This window comes from Folsomia candida, unplaced genomic scaffold (genome assembly GCF_002217175.1).
Source record: "Folsomia candida strain VU population unplaced genomic scaffold, ASM221717v1 Fcan01_Sc006, whole genome shotgun sequence".
Lineage (NCBI taxonomy): Eukaryota > Metazoa > Arthropoda > Collembola > Entomobryomorpha > Isotomidae > Folsomia > Folsomia candida.
In genome coordinates, this window is record NW_019091198.1 from 9618819 (window position 1) to 9638132 (window position 19314).

A 19314-nucleotide genomic window follows, 5' to 3' on the forward strand; every position below is an offset into this window, starting at 1 on the left:
TTCATTTTTTTAACACATTGTAAGAGCTAGTTTAAAAACGTTAAACCTTTCAGCGGCCGTTCCACCCACCTGTCAACCAAACTGTGGAACGAATGCTCACTGTGAATACCAGGCGAGTGGAGCAGTCTGTGTTTGCAATGCTGGAACAATTGGAAATCCGTACGAAACTTGTGGAGCGGAGGAAAGATCTTGCAACGCAGCGTCATGTGGACCACATGCCGTTTGCAGGGATTCTGGATGCGTTTGTGAGACCGGATATCAAGGAAACCAGCACACGGGATGTGTCGATGTGGGTTTATTTATTGAATTGGATTATTTATTGGTTTAGGGGGATGGTAATGAATTTTCTCATATTTATGTGTAGATTAATGAATGTGATCAATCTACTGGAGGAGCAAGGCCTTGTGGAGGTAGGAATTTTTTCTTCATATGCAAAAATATAATAGCGATACAGTTAGTTCAAGACTGATTATTTTTTAAATTTTACAATAGCGAACGCCATTTGTATTAACCTTCCCGGAAGCTACAGTAAGTATTTTTTCGAACTTTGATCTTCTGGTACTTTTAGAATTCCTTTCACTAACTAGTTTTAATTCTTCAGGATGTTTCTGCGGTGAGGGTTACGAAGGAAATCCGTTCGAAGGATGCACCAAACCACCTGTCGACCTAGTCGACTGTTCCAAAACGCAGTGCAAATGTACCACGGATCAAAACTGTCCGACCGGATTTTCATGCCAGAATCGCATCTGTAAAGATCTCTGTTCCACCGTGACCTGTGGATTGAATTCGGTTTGCGTCAGCGGAAAATGTGAATGTGCACCCGGATATGTATCGTCAGACCAAGGATGTAAACCACAAAGCTGTAGGAACGATGGTATGCATACACGACGTGTTTGAAAAAAATATAAACAAGTAAATTTAACAAATAATAATAATAATTGTAAAAAAATCCAGGCGACTGTACTTCTCAAGACATCTGTTTCACTGCGGCATACGGACTACGAAAGTGTGTCGATGGATGTTCTCGAATCCAGTGTGGTCCGAATGCTCTTTGTATAACGGAGAACCACAAACCAGTCTGCATTTGCCAACAGAATTATGTAGGAAATCCATCCAATCTGCAAACCGGTTGTACCGTCGTTGGTGAAACGTTAGATGCGTGTAAAGCCGACAAGGATTGTTCAGATCAACAAATATGTCGCCCCGATCTCAATGGAATCAAAAACTGTGTGTCGCCATGTCTCAGTTTCAGCTGCCCCTTGGAAAACGAGTTTTGTGTCACGAAAAACCGGAAACCACAATGCCAATGTTTGGACAACTATATTCGCAACCCTGAAACATCGCTTTGTGAATTACCTGCATTCCCCAACTGCAATACGGACAAGGACTGTGCCGGACATGAAGTGTGCAAACCGGATGGCCTTGGCGTTTTACGGTGTACTTCCGTCTGTGCTCCGGTGAACTGTCCTTCATGCAATTTCATTAGCTGTTCTCTAAATGCGGAATGTGTCGCGGTCGATCATACCGGAGGTAATTAATGAGCAAATTTCTATCAATATCAATATCTGTGTGTTACATAAATATAATTCTCTCCTGTAAATAATTTTAGTTTGTCAATGTTTGCCTGGTCATACGGGAAATCCAAAGGACAGAGTCGGATGTGTCAAAATATCTCGGGATCAATGCCAATCTGATGTTCAATGTAATGAGAATGAAGTTTGTTTGCAAAAGGATGGCCAATTTTCTTGCGTCCCAGTCTGTAACACAGTTCAATGTGGCCCTGGTAATAAAAATTCCGTGATTTTTAAAATATTGGGTGCCATTTTTTAAAAGATCATAGCTTAAAAAATTATTTAAAAAATTAAAAATCAGGTGCTGTATGCGTTTCCAATAATCACGCTGCAGTGTGCAAATGTCCCAGTGGAAAGTTTACTGGTGACCCCAACGACATGTCCAAAGGATGTATTGAAGTGCCTTGTGTGTACAATGGTGAGTACATTTTTAAATGAAATTTCTACCAAAATGCATGTTACGTATTAAGATTTTAAAATTTACAACCATCTTCTATTCAGATGACTGTCCACCCACCCAACTTTGCGACCGTCTCGCTCACAAATGTATGGATATTTGTGCCGAAGACACCTGTGGTACCTCTGCAGTTTGCATTGCAGATAATCACTCATACCAGTGCATTTGTCCCTCTGGATTTAAGCCAGATCCACACCCGGACATTGGCTGCACTAGTGAAGGTACTTGCGAGAACCATCCTTGTCATCCTTCCGCCATCTGCGACAACACGGCGCAAGGCGTCGTATGCAAGTGCGCTCCAGGAACAACTGGTAAGTTGGTTACGAAAAAACGTTGAAAATGATTAAAGTCTAAATCACGTTAGTTTCATCACGATTTCGATTATTTTCTAAACAGGAGACGCTTACCGATCTGGATGCGTTGCAACTGGTTCAAACACGTGCGCTTCGGATGAGACCTGCCCACCAGCCACAATTTGTGAAAGTGGAGTTTGTAAAAGTGTGTGTCAAAATGCTTGTGGTGCTAACAGCGTGTGTTCCGTGGAGAACAGGAAGGCCAAGTGTTCTTGTGTCCCCGGATTTGAACAAGGTCCAGGAGGGTGTGTTCGCCAATCCAAAAATTGTACCAGTGACGCCCAGTGTGATGGAAGTTTGTGCATTCGAGATCAGTGCAAAATCATCTGTAGAAATCCAAATGACTGTGCGGATGGAGAACGCTGCGTGTCAAGCATGTGCATGCTTCCTTGCATTGGACATCTTCAATGTCCAGGAGGTCAAGCTTGTGCGGGAGGATTTTGTAAGTTGCGATTTTTTAACTTTGCAATTGTGGATATTTTAAAACTTTAAAATTTTGTAATAGGTGTCAGCGGATGTCGAACTAGTGGCGATTGTCTACGCGAAGAAGCTTGTGTGCACCATCAATGCTTGAATGCTTGCGAGGTTGAAGGGGCCTGTGGAGCCAACAGTTTGTGTCGTGCCGTGTCGCACAGTCCACGTAAGTTCAGTAGACGCCTGAATAGGTATTAAATTTACCTGAATTAAGTGCATTCTCTAATTTATTTATTATTCTGCTCTTTAGTTTGCCACTGCCCTGAAGGGTTCCAAGGAAATCCGACCCCGTTGGAAGGATGTGTTCGTAAGCCATCGTACTGTTCCTCCACTCAGGACTGTTCCGATGGTCAGCTTTGTCTCGGAGGTCTTTGCGTCGTGTCCTGTACCAATACCGCTGATTGTGCCAGAGGAGAACGTTGTCAGAACAATGTCTGCGTCAAAGTTTGCTACACAGATTCGAACTGCCAGGCAGGAGAAGTTTGTGTCGAAGGAGCTTGTCATCCCGGGTGTCGATCGGATTCTGGTATTTTATCATAAATTAGTTAATTTTAATTGTGTGTGATAACTAAATTAAATTTTATTATATTTTCAGACTGTAAAGCGGCTGAAGTTTGCATTTCCAATAAGTGTAGATGTGGAAATGGATTTGATCACGGTCCTACTGGGTGCAGAGATGTAAGTTGTGTAAATAAATAATAAATCAAATGACTGATATTTCAAGAAATATTATTTCATTCATAGATCAATGAGTGTGATAACAAACCATGTCATCCAAGTGCTTCTTGTCTCAACACTCCTGGAAGCTACAAGTGTATCTGTCCTGCCGGATTAATCGGAGAACCATACGAACAAGGTTGCCGAGATGGACAAGAATGCCAAACCTCAGAACAATGTCCAGAAAACATGGCGTGTCTTGCACTACCCGACGGAAAACGTAAATGTTCTGACCCTTGTGTAGACATTTTACCAAAATGTGGACCAAGAGCCAAGTGTCAAGTTTCTAGTCATATAGGTACATCTTCATTTCAATTCACACAAATAAAGAAAAGTCACTAATTCTACTAAAATATTTTAAATGTCCAGCCTCCTGCGTATGTGAGGATGGGGAGCTGGGTGACCCATTCAACAAAGATACTGGATGTTATGTCGTGGAATGCACAAATTCTGACGATTGTTCACCCGATCGTCAATGCGACCAAGGTTTGAATCGCTGCGTTGACCCCTGTTTGTCAATCGGCTGTGGAAAGGGAGCTTGTCAAGTTCACAATCACGCTGCTTCATGCATTTGCTCGCAAGGATTCGAATTCAGGGGAAATCTATGCGTGGATGTGTAAGTTGCGAACTATTGAAATAACTAACATGTTGCAGTAACATGAAATCTAATGTATTTATTTTTATTATAGTGATGAATGTGCCGCAAGTCCATGTCATCCTTCTGCTGTGTGCAAGAACACAGTCGGAAGTTTTTCATGTTCCTGTCCAGCTGGAACGGTACGAGATCAATTGGGATGCAAGAAAGCTGGCGAATGTTTCACAGACGTTGAGTGTCCGGATTCTGCATTCTGTAAAAACGGGAAATGTGTCGACGTCTGTGAGGGATCTTGTGGAAAGGTGGCACTTATTTTTCATTCACTATTTCATAATTTGTAGTCAAGAACTTTACTAATATAAAATCCCGTCTTATTCTTTAGAATGCCCAATGTTCATCTGAAAACCATCAGGTACATACATATAATTTGTGTACGATGTAGTTAATGCTCACATATCTGAAGCTTTGTTTTACAAATTGTCTTTGCCTTTTTAAACGCAGTACACCTGCAGTTGTCCTGAACACACGCAAGGCGACCCTGCTCGAGAGTGCGTTTCTCTGGAATGTGTCGACGGTGGAAATGACTGTCCTTCCAACAAGGCTTGCTTCGGGAATAAGTGCATCGATATTTGTGCACTCGGAAATATTTGTGGGGTGAGAGAGAAAGAGAAAAAGAAATAACTTTAAAAATTCACCCAAAGAATTTAGCTTAATAGTTATTTATGTAATTGTTCGGTGCAGAAATTCACCAACTGCAGCGTCGTGAATGGAAGACCAATTTGCACCTGCTTGCCTGGACATTTGGGTGATCCAAGGTTGGGCTGTGTTCCAGTTACGCCATGTTCCGAAAGCTCCCTTTGCCCACCATCATCTAAATGTAGCAACGGAATTTGTCGCCCAATTTGTAACTCGAAACGTGACTGCATTGCTGACCAATTGTGTATTGAAGGAGTTTGTCAAGCTGCATGCAAAGCCAGTATGTCTCATTTTTCTCATCTATCTAATTCATACAGTTTGTGTGCTGTATTAAATATTACTTCCTAATATTTTAGACACGGATTGTGCTTCTTTCCAAAAATGCTTGAATGGAATTTGCCAAGAATTGCCAAGATGTCAGAAAGATGATGATTGTCCGATTGATGAAATGTGTCGAGAAAATAAGTTTGGTCAATTGGAATGTCAGCATGTTTGCAGCAGTTGGGCCTTGTGTGGTAAGTTTTTTTTAAGTTTATTGAGTTAATAGTTAATATACGTAATTGACCTTTCGAATTTATTTTTCCGCAGGTCGAAATGCTGAATGCAGTGCTCATGAGCATCAACCAAAATGTGAGTGTAAGCCAGGATTCTTCGGAAACGCTCATGACGATCGACTTGGCTGTCAACCGATTGAATGTAACAAGAACGACGATTGTTCCAAGGATAAGGTCTGCTCTGAGCACAAGTGTCAAGTTGCGTGCAGAGTTTCAAATCCTTGTGTGGAATTTGCTGTCTGTATTTCTGAAAATCGTACGTTCGCCTATTTGACAATATTATTCTGTCAATGTATTGATATTAAAACGCTTTTGATTTGAACGTTTAGATCAATCCCAGTGTCAATGTCAACCAGGTTTTACTGGTAAATATTTTTCAATGTTTTATATTATATCACAGATGATCACCAATATGCGACATAATTAATAACTAATTAATAACTAATTAATTAATTATTTATACAATAAATAGGAAATCCAGCCGAAAAGTGTACATCCATTGATTTCTGCTCCCAAAAACCTTGCGGTCCAAATGCAGGTAAGTATATCAGGGTGTATAATTTTCGAAATTGTTTAAACTTACAATTCATACTATACATTTTATTTTTAGTTTGCGACAACACGAGAGGATCTTTCAAATGTTTCTGCTGTGAGTTTTTCACTTTATATTATTGCGTGTATATTATTACCCTCGTAAATATTGAATAACTAAATTTTTGCATACTTTAACCAATTACAGCCATCGGAACCGTTGGTGATGCCTACACTTCTCAGGGATGTCTTCCAGTACCTGAATGCAAAACAAATGCCGACTGTCCTGAAGCAACTAGATGTGTCCGTAGATCAGGAAGCCTTAAGTGCACATCCGTGTGCGAAGATGTAAAATGTGGACCCGTAAGTTAATCTCCAAGTAAATATTTACGATCGTAGTAAGAGTCGTTCAAAAATTTGCATTATTCAGAATGCCGAGTGTCGTGCGAGGGGTACTGAAGGAGTCTGCTTGTGTCGTGACGAGTACCAAGGAAATCCGAAAGATTTAATCCAAGGATGCCGACCCAAACCGAAAGCATGTAAATCCAATGCTGACTGCGGTTCCAACACGTTCTGCGATGGACAAATTTGCAAACCCCCATGCGCCGCGGATACTGACTGCAACGCCTCCGAAGTGTGTGTTCGAAGCCAGTGTCTCAACGCTTGTGATGCTCCCGGAGCTTGTGGTTTGAATGCGGGTGAGAAAATAGAGCAAAAATAGGTCAGAGATTGGAATAAGTAGTAAAATAATTTGCACATTGTTTCAGCATGCACGCCAACTCTCCACCGAAAGGTGTGCAACTGTCCTCCAGGATTCACTGGGAACGCAGAAGTGGAATGCGTTCGAAGTAAGTTTTTTTTCGATAAAATTAATAACATGATTTTTGAACAAAACTTGTAAAAAAATGACTTACAGTTGCCGTCCCATGTCAAAACAAGCACGAGTGTGCTGCAGGATATAATTGTATCGAAGGTCTTTGCCTACTAGAATGTCGAGAAGACGGAGCATGTGCCATGAACGAGCGTTGTTTAGAAGGAAAATGTTTATGTGAGTGTCATTAAAAAAATTAAGCTGTTGTTTAAAATCCAAATTAATTTGACGAGTGATATTTAATAATTTTTACAGTGACATGTCGTGTGGATAATGATTGTTTCTTGAGCCATATTTGTCTTAACAACATGTGCGTCCAAGGGTGTCGAACATCAGATGACTGCAGCGGAGGTGAATCATGTATTGGCCAAAAATGCGCTGGTAAGAAATTTATTCTTAGCAACGTTCACTTTTACTTTGTCAGATTTTGCAGTTTATCAATCCAAATTTCGTAATCATTAGAATGCATGATTAAATGGAATACTATTTTGTTTTACCCAAATTTTCAGATCCATGCAAATCCCAAGGATGTGGTGCCAACAGTGTTTGCAATGTTGTCAATCATCGTACGTATACGCAGACTAAAATACCTCAATTTATGCATATCTTAAACAATGTTTTCAACCCCAGAACCACAATGCTCTTGTCCTGGGAGTACCATTCCAAACCCGACCCCACTCGTTGGATGCGTTCGAGAACCCAAAGTCTGTACCGGAAACAGGGACTGTGCCGAAGGATATTTCTGCGAGAGCGGATCTTGCCTTCCAATCTGTTCAACGAACGGCAATTGCTTCTCAAATGAAATTTGTGATAAGGGATTGTGCAAACCCGTCTGTCGGGTGGATGGAGATTGTAGGAACGGCGAAGTCTGTGATGGCCTTAGTTGCATTCCTGGGTGTCGAAGTGATGACGCCTGTTTGGACTCACAAGTTTGTTCAAGCAACAAATGTGAGACTTTTTATGGGATAAATTTTACTAAGAATTAATTAACTTGACAATAAATTTGTATTTTCTGCTAAATTTTAGGCGTGGATCCTTGTGCCTCGCCGATTGCTTGTGGACTGGTAAGTGAAATGGAATATGATGAATATGAATAATTATTCGGAATAATGATAATTTTGTTTCATCAAATTTTATAAAATTACAGAACACACAATGCGCTGTGAAAGGACACGAAATCACCTGTCGATGCCTGCCTGGTCTCGTAGGAGATTCCCGAGTAGGCTGCAAAGTGCCCGAAGTTCCTTGCGATTCTGGAACCTCTTGTGCCAAACCGATGGTCTGCATTGAAAAGATGTGCCGAAAAGCGTGTCGAGCGTAAGTTAATAAATACAGTAATCAACAATAAGAAATTTGTAATTAATTATGTTCATAAAATATTAGGGATGCCAACTGTCTTGCCGATGAGAGGTGTATCGGAGGTGTGTGTAAACCCTTGTGCAGTGACGACGAACAGTGTGGACCAGGGTACATTTGTCAGCAAAGAGTTTGCCTTGCCGGATGTAGAAGTGATTCGCAGTGTGCCGAGGGATTTTCTTGTATCAATCGTCAGTGTAAAGGTAAGGAATTAACGATAATCGACAAAGGTGGTTATACAGTCTAATGTGCATTTCATTTTATTTGTGATAGATCCTTGCAAGAATATCCTTTGCGGACAATGTGCCACTTGTCAAGTTGTGAATCACGGTACGCAGTCAAACATTGAACTCATATTTTCAAATGGGTATCAAATTGCTTATAACTAATTTTTTCTTTAGCTGCCTCATGCTCCTGCCCGGCGGGGACAATTGGGGACGCTCTAATATCCTGTGTGAAACCACCTCAACGGTGCACGGCGGAAGGAAAGTGTCCTCGAGGGTCAAAATGTGACGGTGGCTACTGCTCAGTAACTTGCACTTCGAACGGAAACTGTGCCTGTGGTCAGACATGTACTAGCGGAGTTTGTCGGTCACAGTGCTCCGATGATGCTGGATGTCCACAGGTGGGTGGTGTCACTAATTACTGGAAAAGAATAATTCATTAACAGGGAAAAAATCTTGTTACAGGGTCAATTGTGTCAGAGAGGTCAATGTGTAGCTGGTTGTCGCCAGAGTTCAGATTGTGCACCAGACTCAGCTTGCTCAGAAGGGGAGTGTATAGACCCGTGCCAACATCCAAAGTCACCTTGTGGGAAATCTGCCATTTGCAAGGTAAATACGGCGAATAATTCAGAGAGATATATTTACTTGCAAATATGCACATGGTTTACGTTGCTATTTTTCCTTAGTTGGACAACAAGAGGCAAGTGATCTGCCTATGCCCGAACGGGTATTTTGGAGAGCCCAGCAAGGAATGTGTACAACTCGAGTGTGGAAAAGACAGCGATTGCAGTGCTGTCCAAGTTTGCCATGAAGGCGTTTGTGGTAAGTAAATTTGAAACATTTCAAAATTCAAACAGAATTTCACCCATTTTACTCTTTTATAGTGAATCCCTGCATAAGAAATGGAGCTTGTGGTGTAAATGGTATGTTTTCAACAACACTATTTGACTCCAATAGTAAAAAAAATTCAGAAGTGCAAACTATTTTTACATAATTTTATTTCATAGCCGTGTGTCGTGTCGCAAATCGACGGGCTGTATGCTCTTGTCCAATTGGTCATACAGGAAATCCACTTGATCGGTGCAATAAAGGTAGAAATACGAATTTTGATCTTTGATTAAACAGCTATTTAACTCGGAAACGTTTCTCACGTTTAGATGTCGACGAGTGCCTTGAAAATCCGTGTGGACAGGTAAATTTTTATATTACTTTAAAATGTCGTACAATCTTGAATGAATAATAATAAAAAATCCATCACAGAATGCACAATGCATCGATACTCCAAATGGTTATAAGGTATGTCCATAATTTTTACCCAAGTACCCAAATTTTGTGATTAATACGGCTTCAATTATTACGTATAGTGCACTTGTGCTCGGGGATGTAGTGGAGATCCAACAAGAGGATGCGTCTGCAAAATACCAAGTGCCTGCTCTGATGTCAGATGTGGAACAAATGCCATTTGCCTGGTTGACTCCAGTGGCGTTGGGAGATGTTCCTGTCCATCTAATCACCCTCTCGGAAATCCTTTGACCGAATGTATGTCACAATTTTTTACTCGTAAAACTATATTATGTAACCAATCCTTAAAATTGATTTTATGAATATTTGGGCCACACAGGCAAAATTGATCGAATTGATGACTGTCGAACACTTGGTTGTGGAAAAGGAGCTCTCTGTGTCAATATTACCGGACAATACACCTGCCAATGTCCCGTGGGCACTTCGGGTAACCCTGCCGTGTTCTGCGTGCAAGGTAAGAGCAACTCATTTTCTTACCATTACACACATTTTCAGGAAACACAACAGATTCATCAGGTTTCATTGATACAACAATGCGATAAAATAACAAAACACTATAATCAATCGATCAGACAATTATTGAGCATGTTAAATTCTACGACTCAAATACACAAAGAAAGAACAAGGACATTGTCAAACGGCATGAAACAGTTAATTCAGAACAACACCTAAATACGAAATAACAAGAGTCACAAAACGTTAACAAAACTACAAATAGAACAAAGATTTGACATATCTATAAATGTATTTAATACCGTTTAAATAATGCATTGTATTCCTCTTGTAAACGACCCAGAAATTCAATGTACATCGAATCAAGAGTGTCCCAACGAGCAGGCTTGTGTTCGAACTGCCTGCATCGACCCCTGTAAAATCAGGGGAGTTTGTGGTGAAAATGCAGGTATGGGAATTGAGCGTGTTAGCGAATACTTCACTCCTGTAACCAGATTTACTACAAGGTTTACTCTTTTTCAACTAACAATGCAAATAAAATATAGTCGCGATTAGCAGTTTGTAAGCTACTCACATTGTTAATCCGTGTATAGCTAAATGTTTTGTATCCCGTAAATTCGGCGTGGTCAAGTTTATCAGTCAATTGAAACATTAATGAGCTTGTTTTAAAATGAATTAAACAAGATTATGTAACTCTCCTAATTTTTTAAAATCCTCCCGAAATTACTAAACTTGTTTCAGAAACTTATACCTGTTGTTAATACATATGAGCCTTAATGATAATTAATTAATTCGTTTCCCTGCTTCTGCTTTTAATACCTTGTATTCTTTCACTCACAACGAGTCTAAACAGTAATTTTCCCCTAATGTTTGATTGTAGTAATTTAAGTTGAGTTATATCAATTGACTGGGTTTGCTTAGTGTGTCGAGTCCTGTCACACAAACCTTGGTGTTCATGTCCACAATGTCATCTTGGAAAACCAACGGAACAATGTCGCCCAGACCCACGTTGTCACACCGAAGGAAGACCAATGTATCCAAATCGACAATGCAGCTCTAGTGAAGATTGTCCCAAAAATCTAGCCTGCAACGAGGCAATCGGAATGTGCGAAAACCCATGTCAATGGACAATTGGAACCCAATCACTCTGCACTCCTAGTCATAAATGCGAAGTTTTTGAACATCGAGCAACCTGTGTGTGCAAAATGGGGCTAGTCATCAACGAGAATATGGAACTTGTCTGTCCATTACTGAATGTGGAAGGATGTCGCAGTAATTATGATTGTCCCGACAATTTGGCCTGCATTGGAACTCAGTGTCAAAGTCCCTGCTCCCAGCGTCACTGTGATAATGGGAAAGTGTGTAAAGTAGTAAACCACGAAGCTGCCTGTTATTGTGAAACGAAAGAGTGCACAGCCGTGGTATCAATATGTTTGAAAGACGCTGGCTGTCCAGACCATCTAAAGTGTGTCAACTATGTTTGCGTGGACCCATGCATAACGGAAAATTGTCCAGCAGGATGTTTCGCAAGAAATCATAATGCTACGTGCAAATTTTGTCCTGAAGGCTATGCCCCAGATGGTACGCGAGGATGCAAAGGTAACCCAAAAGTCGAGTGTTTTAAGCTTTTACTCACGACTAATAGCAACTGTTCCATCCAAGAACAATTTGCACTTGGACGAAGAGTGACCGTCATGGTACATCTTAATGAACCGCGTGTCCATCATCCTAATAATCCGCCTAACTACTGACCACTAAAAAGTACACAATCCTTCTTCCTATCTGGGTAGAAGACATGCTACACCTTGATGCTTTCTCCATTGTTACACATACTTATACATGCCCTTCTATAATAAGTGTATTATTAGGTTAATACGTAAGCAATAGTAGTAGTATAATAATTTAGTTAGTGTAATCAGTCGTATTTGTCATTGGTAGTTCGCACACCGTCTGTATTCAATGTATACGTGATTATGACAATTTAGAAAGCTGGGAGACGATTACCACACTTCGTAATTGCACGCAAACGTAATTTACGACAATTCAGAGACCACAGTAACGTTAGTGCATGCAAAACTACATAGTAATAACATGGTAAACTGTGTTCCTTGATCAAGGAATCTTCTACAAAATACAATTTTATTGCATGCGTATTAGCGAAATACTTTACAGTGACATAGATGAACCTTAGATTGATCTTTTCATTTGATTGTGGAATAACACAAACTTGCATGCCTTACTCGTACCGGAGAGCAGGAACGCCTTTCATTCCTTCACCGTCGGGACCACCTGCAAACAACACAGAAACAAATGGAACACTAAATTTTTATATGTTTTTAGTGAGGGTCATTGAAACAGGAACACCACCCATCCAAATCAATATTACCCAACCAGTTCAAACACACTGCACAAGAAACTACCATTGTTCACAAACAGAGGCGTGCATAGACAACACGTGCATTTCACCTTGTATCGTTCCGGATACATGTGGCATAAGAGCTTCTTGTAGAGTAGTGAACCACAGGCCCGTTTGCTTTTGCCCACCCAATTATAGAGGCAGCCCTTACGATATATGCATTTTAGCTGACGACCAACTTCTACTGTCTGACGAACCTCATAGACAAATAAATGAATCCCTACCACGACAGTTTTACATGACACATAACAAAAGTACAACAGAATATCCCACTACAACACCAACCCCAACTATAGAAGGCGTGCATAATGCAACTATCAACTTCACCCATCCATTCCCTATTGTGAATGAAAGCATAAGTGACCATACAGAATCTTCCAAAACAGAAATCACAGAATTAACAACAGGTACAATGAAGTTCATCGAAACGTCTACAAGTAAGATTTCAGACACTACCCTTGGATTTGAGGCTTCAAGCAGCACAGGAGCCCCACGAATGCAACCCTTTACGACCGATGCAACAACTGAAGGTTCAACAGATTTTACAACATATGAGCGACCAAGTTCAACCGTCCGATTGCCAACAATCAAGTTCACCACACAACGAGGCACTGAAGGAACAACGAGCGGTGTTACCGAGACTGAATTTTTCACCACTGGAACTCGGCAATACTTTGAAACTTCCACCTCAAAAATGGGAGAAACTACTTTGGGTGCGACCGAAAGATCCAGCACAACTGGTCTACCACGAATGCAAGAGTTTACCACAGAACGAGGTACCGAGGGCACAACTCGAGGAGTTACCGAAACTCCTGCTTTCTCCACCGGAACAAAACAACAGTTTGAAACTTCCACCATGCAAATTGGAGAAACCACTCTTGGCGTGACGGAAAGACCAAGTAGCACTGGAATGCCACGAGTTCATCTTGGTAGCACAGAACGAGGAACTGAAGGAACAACGAGCGGTGTTACCGAGACTGAATTTTTCACCACTGGAACTCGGCAATACTTTGAAACTTCCACCTCAAAAATGGGAGAAACTACTTTGGGTGCGACCGAAAGATCCAGCACAACTGGTCTACCACGAATGCAAGAGTTTACCACAGAACGAGGTACCGAGGGCACAACTCGAGGAGTTACCGAAACTCCTGCTTTCTCCACCGGAACAAAACAACAGTTTGAAACTTCCACCATGCAAATTGGAGAAACCACTCTTGGCGTGACGGAAAGACCAAGTAGCACTGGAATGCCACGAGTTCATCTTGGTAGCACAGAACGAGGAACTGAAGGAACAACGAGCGGTGTTACCGAGACTGAATTTTTCACCACTGGAACTCGGCAATACTTTGAAACTTCCACCTCAAAAATGGGAGAAACTACTTTGGGTGCGACCGAAAGATCCAGCACAACTGGTCTACCACGAATGCAAGAGTTTACCACAGAACGAGGTACCGAGGGCACAACTCGAGGAGTTACCGAAACTCCTGCTTTCTCCACCGGAACAAAACAACAGTTTGAAACTTCCACCATGCAAATTGGAGAAACCACTCTTGGCGTGACGGAAAGACCAAGTAGCACTGGAATGCCACGAGTTCATCTTGGTAGCACAGAACGAGGAACTGAAGGAACAACGAGCGGTGTTACCGAGACTGAATTTTTCACCACTGGAACTCGGCAATACTTTGAAACTTCCACCTCAAAAATGGGAGAAACTACTTTGGGTGCGACCGAAAGATCCAGCACAACTGGTCTACCACGAATGCAAGAGTTTACCACAGAACGAGGTACCGAGGGCACAACTCGAGGAGTTACCGAAACTCCTGCTTTCTCCACCGGAACAAAACAACAGTTTGAAACTTCCACCATGCAAATTGGAGAAACCACTCTTGGCGTGACGGAAAGACCAAGTAGCACTGGAATGCCACGAGTTCATCTTGGTAGCACAGAACGAGGAACTGAAGGAACAACGAGCGGTGTTACCGAGACTGAATTTTTCACCACTGGAACTCGGCAATACTTTGAAACTTCCACCTCAAAAATGGGAGAAACTACTTTGGGTGCGACCGAAAGATCCAGCACAACTGGTCTACCACGAATGCAAGAGTTTACCACAGAACGAGGTACCGAGGGCACAACTCGAGGAGTTACCGAAACTCCTGCTTTCTCCACCGGAACAAAACAACAGTTTGAAACTTCCACCATGCAAATTGGAGAAACCACTCTTGGCGTGACGGAAAGACCAAGTAGCACTGGAATGCCACGAGTTCATCTTGGTAGCACAGAACGAGGAACTGAAGGAACAACGAGCGGTGTTACCGAGACTGAATTTTTCACCACTGGAACTCGGCAATACTTTGAAACTTCCACCTCAAAAATGGGAGAAACTACTTTGGGTGCGACCGAAAGATCCAGCACAACTGGTCTACCACGAATGCAAGAGTTTACCACAGAACGAGGTACCGAGGGCACAACTCGAGGAGTTACCGAAACTCCTGCTTTCTCCACCGGAACAAAACAACAGTTTGAAACTTCCACCATGCAAATTGGAGAAACCACTCTTGGCGTGACGGAAAGACCAAGTAGCACTGGAATGCCACGAGTTCATCTTGGTAGCACAGAACGAGGAACTGAAGGAACAACGAGCGGTGTTACCGAGACTGAATTTTTCACCACTGGAACTCGGCAATACTTTGAAACTTCCACCTCAAAAATGGAGAAACTACTTTGGGTGCGACCGAAAGATCCAGCACAACTGGTCTACCACGAATGCAAGAGTTTACCACAGAACGAGGTACCGAGGGCACAACTCGAGGAGTTACCGAAACTCCTGCTTTCTCCACCGGAACAAAACAACAGTTTGAAACTTCCACCATGCAAATTGGAGAAACCACTCTTGGCGTGACGGAAAGACCAAGTAGCACTGGAATGCCACGAGTTCATCTTGGTAGCACAGAACGAGGAACTGAAGGAACAACGAGCGGTGTTACCGAGACTGAATTTTCACCACTGGAACTCGGCAATACTTTGAAACTTCCACCTCAAAAATGGGAGAAACTACTTTGGGTGCGACCGAAAGATCCAGCACAACTGGTCTACCACGAATGCAAGAGTTTACCACAGAACGAGGTACCGAGGGCACAACTCGAGGAGTTACCGAAACTCCTGCTTTCTCCACCGGAACAAAACAACAGTTTGAAACTTCCACCATGCAAATTGGAGAAACCACTCTTGGCGTGACGGAAAGACCAAGTAGCACTGGAATGCCACGAGTTCATCTTGGTAGCACAGAACGAGGAACTGAAGGAACAACGAGCGGTGTTACCGAGACTGAATTTTTCACCACTGGAACTCGGCAATACTTTGAAACTTCCACCTCAAAAATGGGAGAAACTACTTTGGGTGCGACCGAAAGATCCAGCACAACTGGTCTACCACGAATGCAAGAGTTTACCACAGAACGAGGTACCGAGGGCACAACTCGAGGAGTTACCGAAACTCCTGCTTTCTCCACCGGAACAAAACAACAGTTTGAAACTTCCACCATGCAAATTGGAGAAACCACTCTTGGCGTGACGGAAAGACCAAGTAGCACTGGAATGCCACGAGTTCATCTTGGTAGCACAGAACGAGGAACTGAAGGAACAACGAGCGGTGTTACCGAGACTGAATTTTTCACCACTGGAACTCGGCAATACTTTGAAACTTCCACCTCAAAAATGGGAGAAACTACTTTGGGTGCGACCGAAAGATCCAGCACAACTGGTCTACCACGAATGCAAGAGTTTACCACAGAACGAGGTACCGAGGGCACAACTCGAGGAGTTACCGAAACTCCTGCTTTCTCCACCGGAACAAAACAACAGTTTGAAACTTCCACCATGCAAATTGGAGAAACCACTCTTGGCGTGACGGAAAGACCAAGTAGCACTGGAATGCCACGAGTTCATCTTGGTAGCACAGAACGAGGAACTGAAGGAACAACGAGCGGTGTTACCGAGACTGAATTTTTCACCACTGGAACTCGGCAATACTTTGAAACTTCCACCTCAAAAATGGGAGAAACTACTTTGGGTGCGACCGAAAGATCCAGCACAACTGGTCTACCACGAATGCAAGAGTTTACCACAGAACGAGGTACCGAGGGCACAACTCGAGGAGTTACCGAAACTCCTGCTTTCTCCACCGGAACAAAACAACAGTTTGAAACTTCCACCATGCAAATTGGAGAAACCACTCTTGGCGTGACGGAAAGACCAAGTAGCACTGGAATGCCACGAGTTCATCTTGGTAGCACAGAACGAGGAACTGAAGGAACAACGAGCGGTGTTACCGAGACTGAATTTTTCACCACTGGAACTCGGCAATACTTTGAAACTTCCACCTCAAAAATGGGAGAAACTACTTTGGGTGCGACCGAAAGATCCAGCACAACTGGTCTACCACGAATGCAAGAGTTTACCACAGAACGAGGTACCGAGGGCACAACTCGAGGAGTTACCGAAACTCCTGCTTTCTCCACCGGAACAAAACAACAGTTTGAAACTTCCACCATGCAAATTGGAGAAACCACTCTTGGCGTGACGGAAAGACCAAGTAGCACTGGAATGCCACGAGTTCATCTTGGTAGCACAGAACGAGGAACTGAAGGAACAACGAGCGGTGTTACCGAGACTGAATTTTTCACCACTGGAACTCGGCAATACTTTGAAACTTCCACCTCAAAAATGGGAGAAACTACTTTGGGTGCGACCGAAAGATCCAGCACAACTGGTCTACCACGAATGCAAGAGTTTACCACAGAACGAGGTACCGAGGGCACAACTCGAGGAGTTACCGAAACTCCTGCTTTCTCCACCGGAACAAAACAACAGTTTGAAACTTCCACCATGCAAATTGGAGAAACCACTCTTGGCGTGACGGAAAGACCAAGTAGCACTGGAATGCCACGAGTTCATCTTGGTAGCACAGAACGAGGAACTGAAGGAACAACGAGCGGTGTTACCGAGACTGAATTTTTCACCACTGGAACTCGGCAATACTTTGAAACTTCCACCTCAAAAATGGGAGAAACTACTTTGGGTGCGACCGAAAGATCCAGCACAACTGGTCTACCACGAATGCAAGAGTTTACCACAGAACGAGGTACCGAGGGCACAACTCGAGGAGTTACCGAAACTCCTGCTTTCTCCACCGGAACAAAACAACAGTTTGAAACTTCCACCATGCAAATTGGAGAAACCACTCTTGGCGTGACGGAAAGACCAAGTAGCACTGGAATGCCACGAGTTCATCTTGGTAGCACAGAACGAGGAACTGAAGGAACAACGAGCGGTGTTACCGAGACTGAATTTTTCACCACTGGAACTCGGCAATACTTTGAAACTTCCACCTCAAAAATGGGAGAAACTACTTTGGGTGCGACCGAAAGATCCAGCACAACTGGTCTACCACGAATGCAAGAGTTTACCACAGAACGAGGTACCGAGGGCACAACTCGAGGAGTTACCGAAACTCCTGCTTTCTCCACCGGAACAAAACAACAGTTTGAAACTTCCACCATGCAAATTGGAGAAACCACTCTTGGCGTGACGGAAAGACCAAGTAGCACTGGAATGCCACGAGTTCATCTTGGTAGCACAGAACGAGGAACTGAAGGAACAACGAGCGGTGTTACCGAGACTGAATTTTTCACCACTGGAACTCGGCAATACTTTGAAACTTCCACCTCAAAAATGGGAGAAACTACTTTGGGTGCGACCGAAAGATCCAGCACAACTGGTCTACCACGAATGCAAGAGTTTACCACAGAACGAGGTACCGAGGGCACAACTCGAGGAGTTACCGAAACTCCTGCTTTCTCCACCGGAACAAAACAACAGTTTGAAACTTCCACCATGCAAATTGGAGAAACCACTCTTGGCGTGACGGAAAGACCAAGTAGCACTGGAATGCCACGAGTTCATCTTGGTAGCACAGAACGAGGAACTGAAGGAACAACGAGCGGTGTTACCGAGACTGAATTTTTCACCACTGGAACTCGGCAATACTTTGAAACTTCCACCTCAAAAATGGGAGAAACTACTTTGGGTGCGACCGAAAGATCCAGCACAACTGGTCTACCACGAATGCAAGAGTTTACCACAGAACGAGGTACCGAGGGCACAACTCGAGGAGTTACCGAAACTCCTGCTTTCTCCACCGGAACAAAACAACAGTTTGAAACTTCCACCATGCAAATTGGAGAAACCACTCTTGGCGTGACGGAAAGACCAAGTAGCACTGGAATGCCACGAGTTCATCTTGGTAGCACAGAACGAGGAACTGAAGGAACAACGAGCGGTGTTACCGAGACTGAATTTTTCACCACTGGAACTCGGCAATACTTTGAAACTTCCACCTCAAAAATGGGAGAAACTACTTTGGGTGCGACCGAAAGATCCAGCACAACTGGTCTACCACGAATGCAAGAGTTTACCACAGAACGAGGTACCGAGGGCACAACTCGAGGAGTTACCGAAACTCCTGCTTTCTCCACCGGAACAAAACAACAGTTTGAAACTTCCACCATGCAAATTGGAGAAACCACTCTTGGCGTGACGGAAAGACCAAGTAGCACTGGAATGCCACGAGTTCATCTTGGTAGCACAGAACGAGGAACTGAAGGAACAACGAGCGGTGTTACCGAGACTGAATTTTTCACCACTGGAACTCGGCAATACTTTGAAACTTCCACCTCAAAAATGG

The 19314-nt window shown here is 42.9% G+C and overlaps 1 protein-coding gene across 4 annotated transcripts in view; it reads left to right on the forward strand.

Moving 5' to 3' along the window:
• The window catches only part of LOC110851115, a 99663-nt gene that overhangs the window by 27593 nt on the left and 52756 nt on the right, over positions 1 to 19314 (forward strand). For 3 of the 4 annotated variants that reach the window (XM_035853187.1, XM_035853189.1, XM_035853188.1), the window contains exons 27-71: positions 54 to 289; positions 365 to 410; positions 493 to 528; positions 602 to 874; positions 955 to 1530; positions 1610 to 1783; positions 1873 to 1989; positions 2073 to 2339; positions 2425 to 2823; positions 2887 to 3021; positions 3106 to 3381; positions 3451 to 3533; positions 3600 to 3870; positions 3942 to 4188; positions 4262 to 4469; positions 4550 to 4579; positions 4669 to 4821; positions 4909 to 5143; positions 5220 to 5378; positions 5452 to 5673; positions 5747 to 5782; positions 5890 to 5955; positions 6028 to 6066; positions 6157 to 6311; positions 6379 to 6646; positions 6716 to 6796; positions 6865 to 6996; positions 7075 to 7200; positions 7329 to 7385; positions 7450 to 7767; positions 7846 to 7883; positions 7967 to 8136; positions 8203 to 8378; positions 8449 to 8505; positions 8577 to 8800; positions 8865 to 9008; positions 9086 to 9221; positions 9284 to 9322; positions 9407 to 9490; positions 9557 to 9591; positions 9660 to 9695; positions 9764 to 9938; positions 10021 to 10155; positions 10498 to 10602; positions 11076 to 11753. In XM_035853187.1, the coding sequence (XP_035709080.1) occupies positions 54 to 289; positions 365 to 410; positions 493 to 528; positions 602 to 874; positions 955 to 1530; positions 1610 to 1783; positions 1873 to 1989; positions 2073 to 2339; positions 2425 to 2823; positions 2887 to 3021; positions 3106 to 3381; positions 3451 to 3533; positions 3600 to 3870; positions 3942 to 4188; positions 4262 to 4469; positions 4550 to 4579; positions 4669 to 4821; positions 4909 to 5143; positions 5220 to 5378; positions 5452 to 5673; positions 5747 to 5782; positions 5890 to 5955; positions 6028 to 6066; positions 6157 to 6311; positions 6379 to 6646; positions 6716 to 6796; positions 6865 to 6996; positions 7075 to 7200; positions 7329 to 7385; positions 7450 to 7767; positions 7846 to 7883; positions 7967 to 8136; positions 8203 to 8378; positions 8449 to 8505; positions 8577 to 8800; positions 8865 to 9008; positions 9086 to 9221; positions 9284 to 9322; positions 9407 to 9490; positions 9557 to 9591; positions 9660 to 9695; positions 9764 to 9938; positions 10021 to 10155; positions 10498 to 10602; positions 11076 to 11753 (7653 nt within the window). The remainder of the gene's footprint in view (positions 1 to 53; positions 290 to 364; positions 411 to 492; positions 529 to 601; positions 875 to 954; positions 1531 to 1609; positions 1784 to 1872; positions 1990 to 2072; positions 2340 to 2424; positions 2824 to 2886; positions 3022 to 3105; positions 3382 to 3450; positions 3534 to 3599; positions 3871 to 3941; positions 4189 to 4261; positions 4470 to 4549; positions 4580 to 4668; positions 4822 to 4908; positions 5144 to 5219; positions 5379 to 5451; positions 5674 to 5746; positions 5783 to 5889; positions 5956 to 6027; positions 6067 to 6156; positions 6312 to 6378; positions 6647 to 6715; positions 6797 to 6864; positions 6997 to 7074; positions 7201 to 7328; positions 7386 to 7449; positions 7768 to 7845; positions 7884 to 7966; positions 8137 to 8202; positions 8379 to 8448; positions 8506 to 8576; positions 8801 to 8864; positions 9009 to 9085; positions 9222 to 9283; positions 9323 to 9406; positions 9491 to 9556; positions 9592 to 9659; positions 9696 to 9763; positions 9939 to 10020; positions 10156 to 10497; positions 10603 to 11075; positions 11754 to 19314) is intronic. The other variant, XM_035853190.1, reaches the window with a different exon arrangement.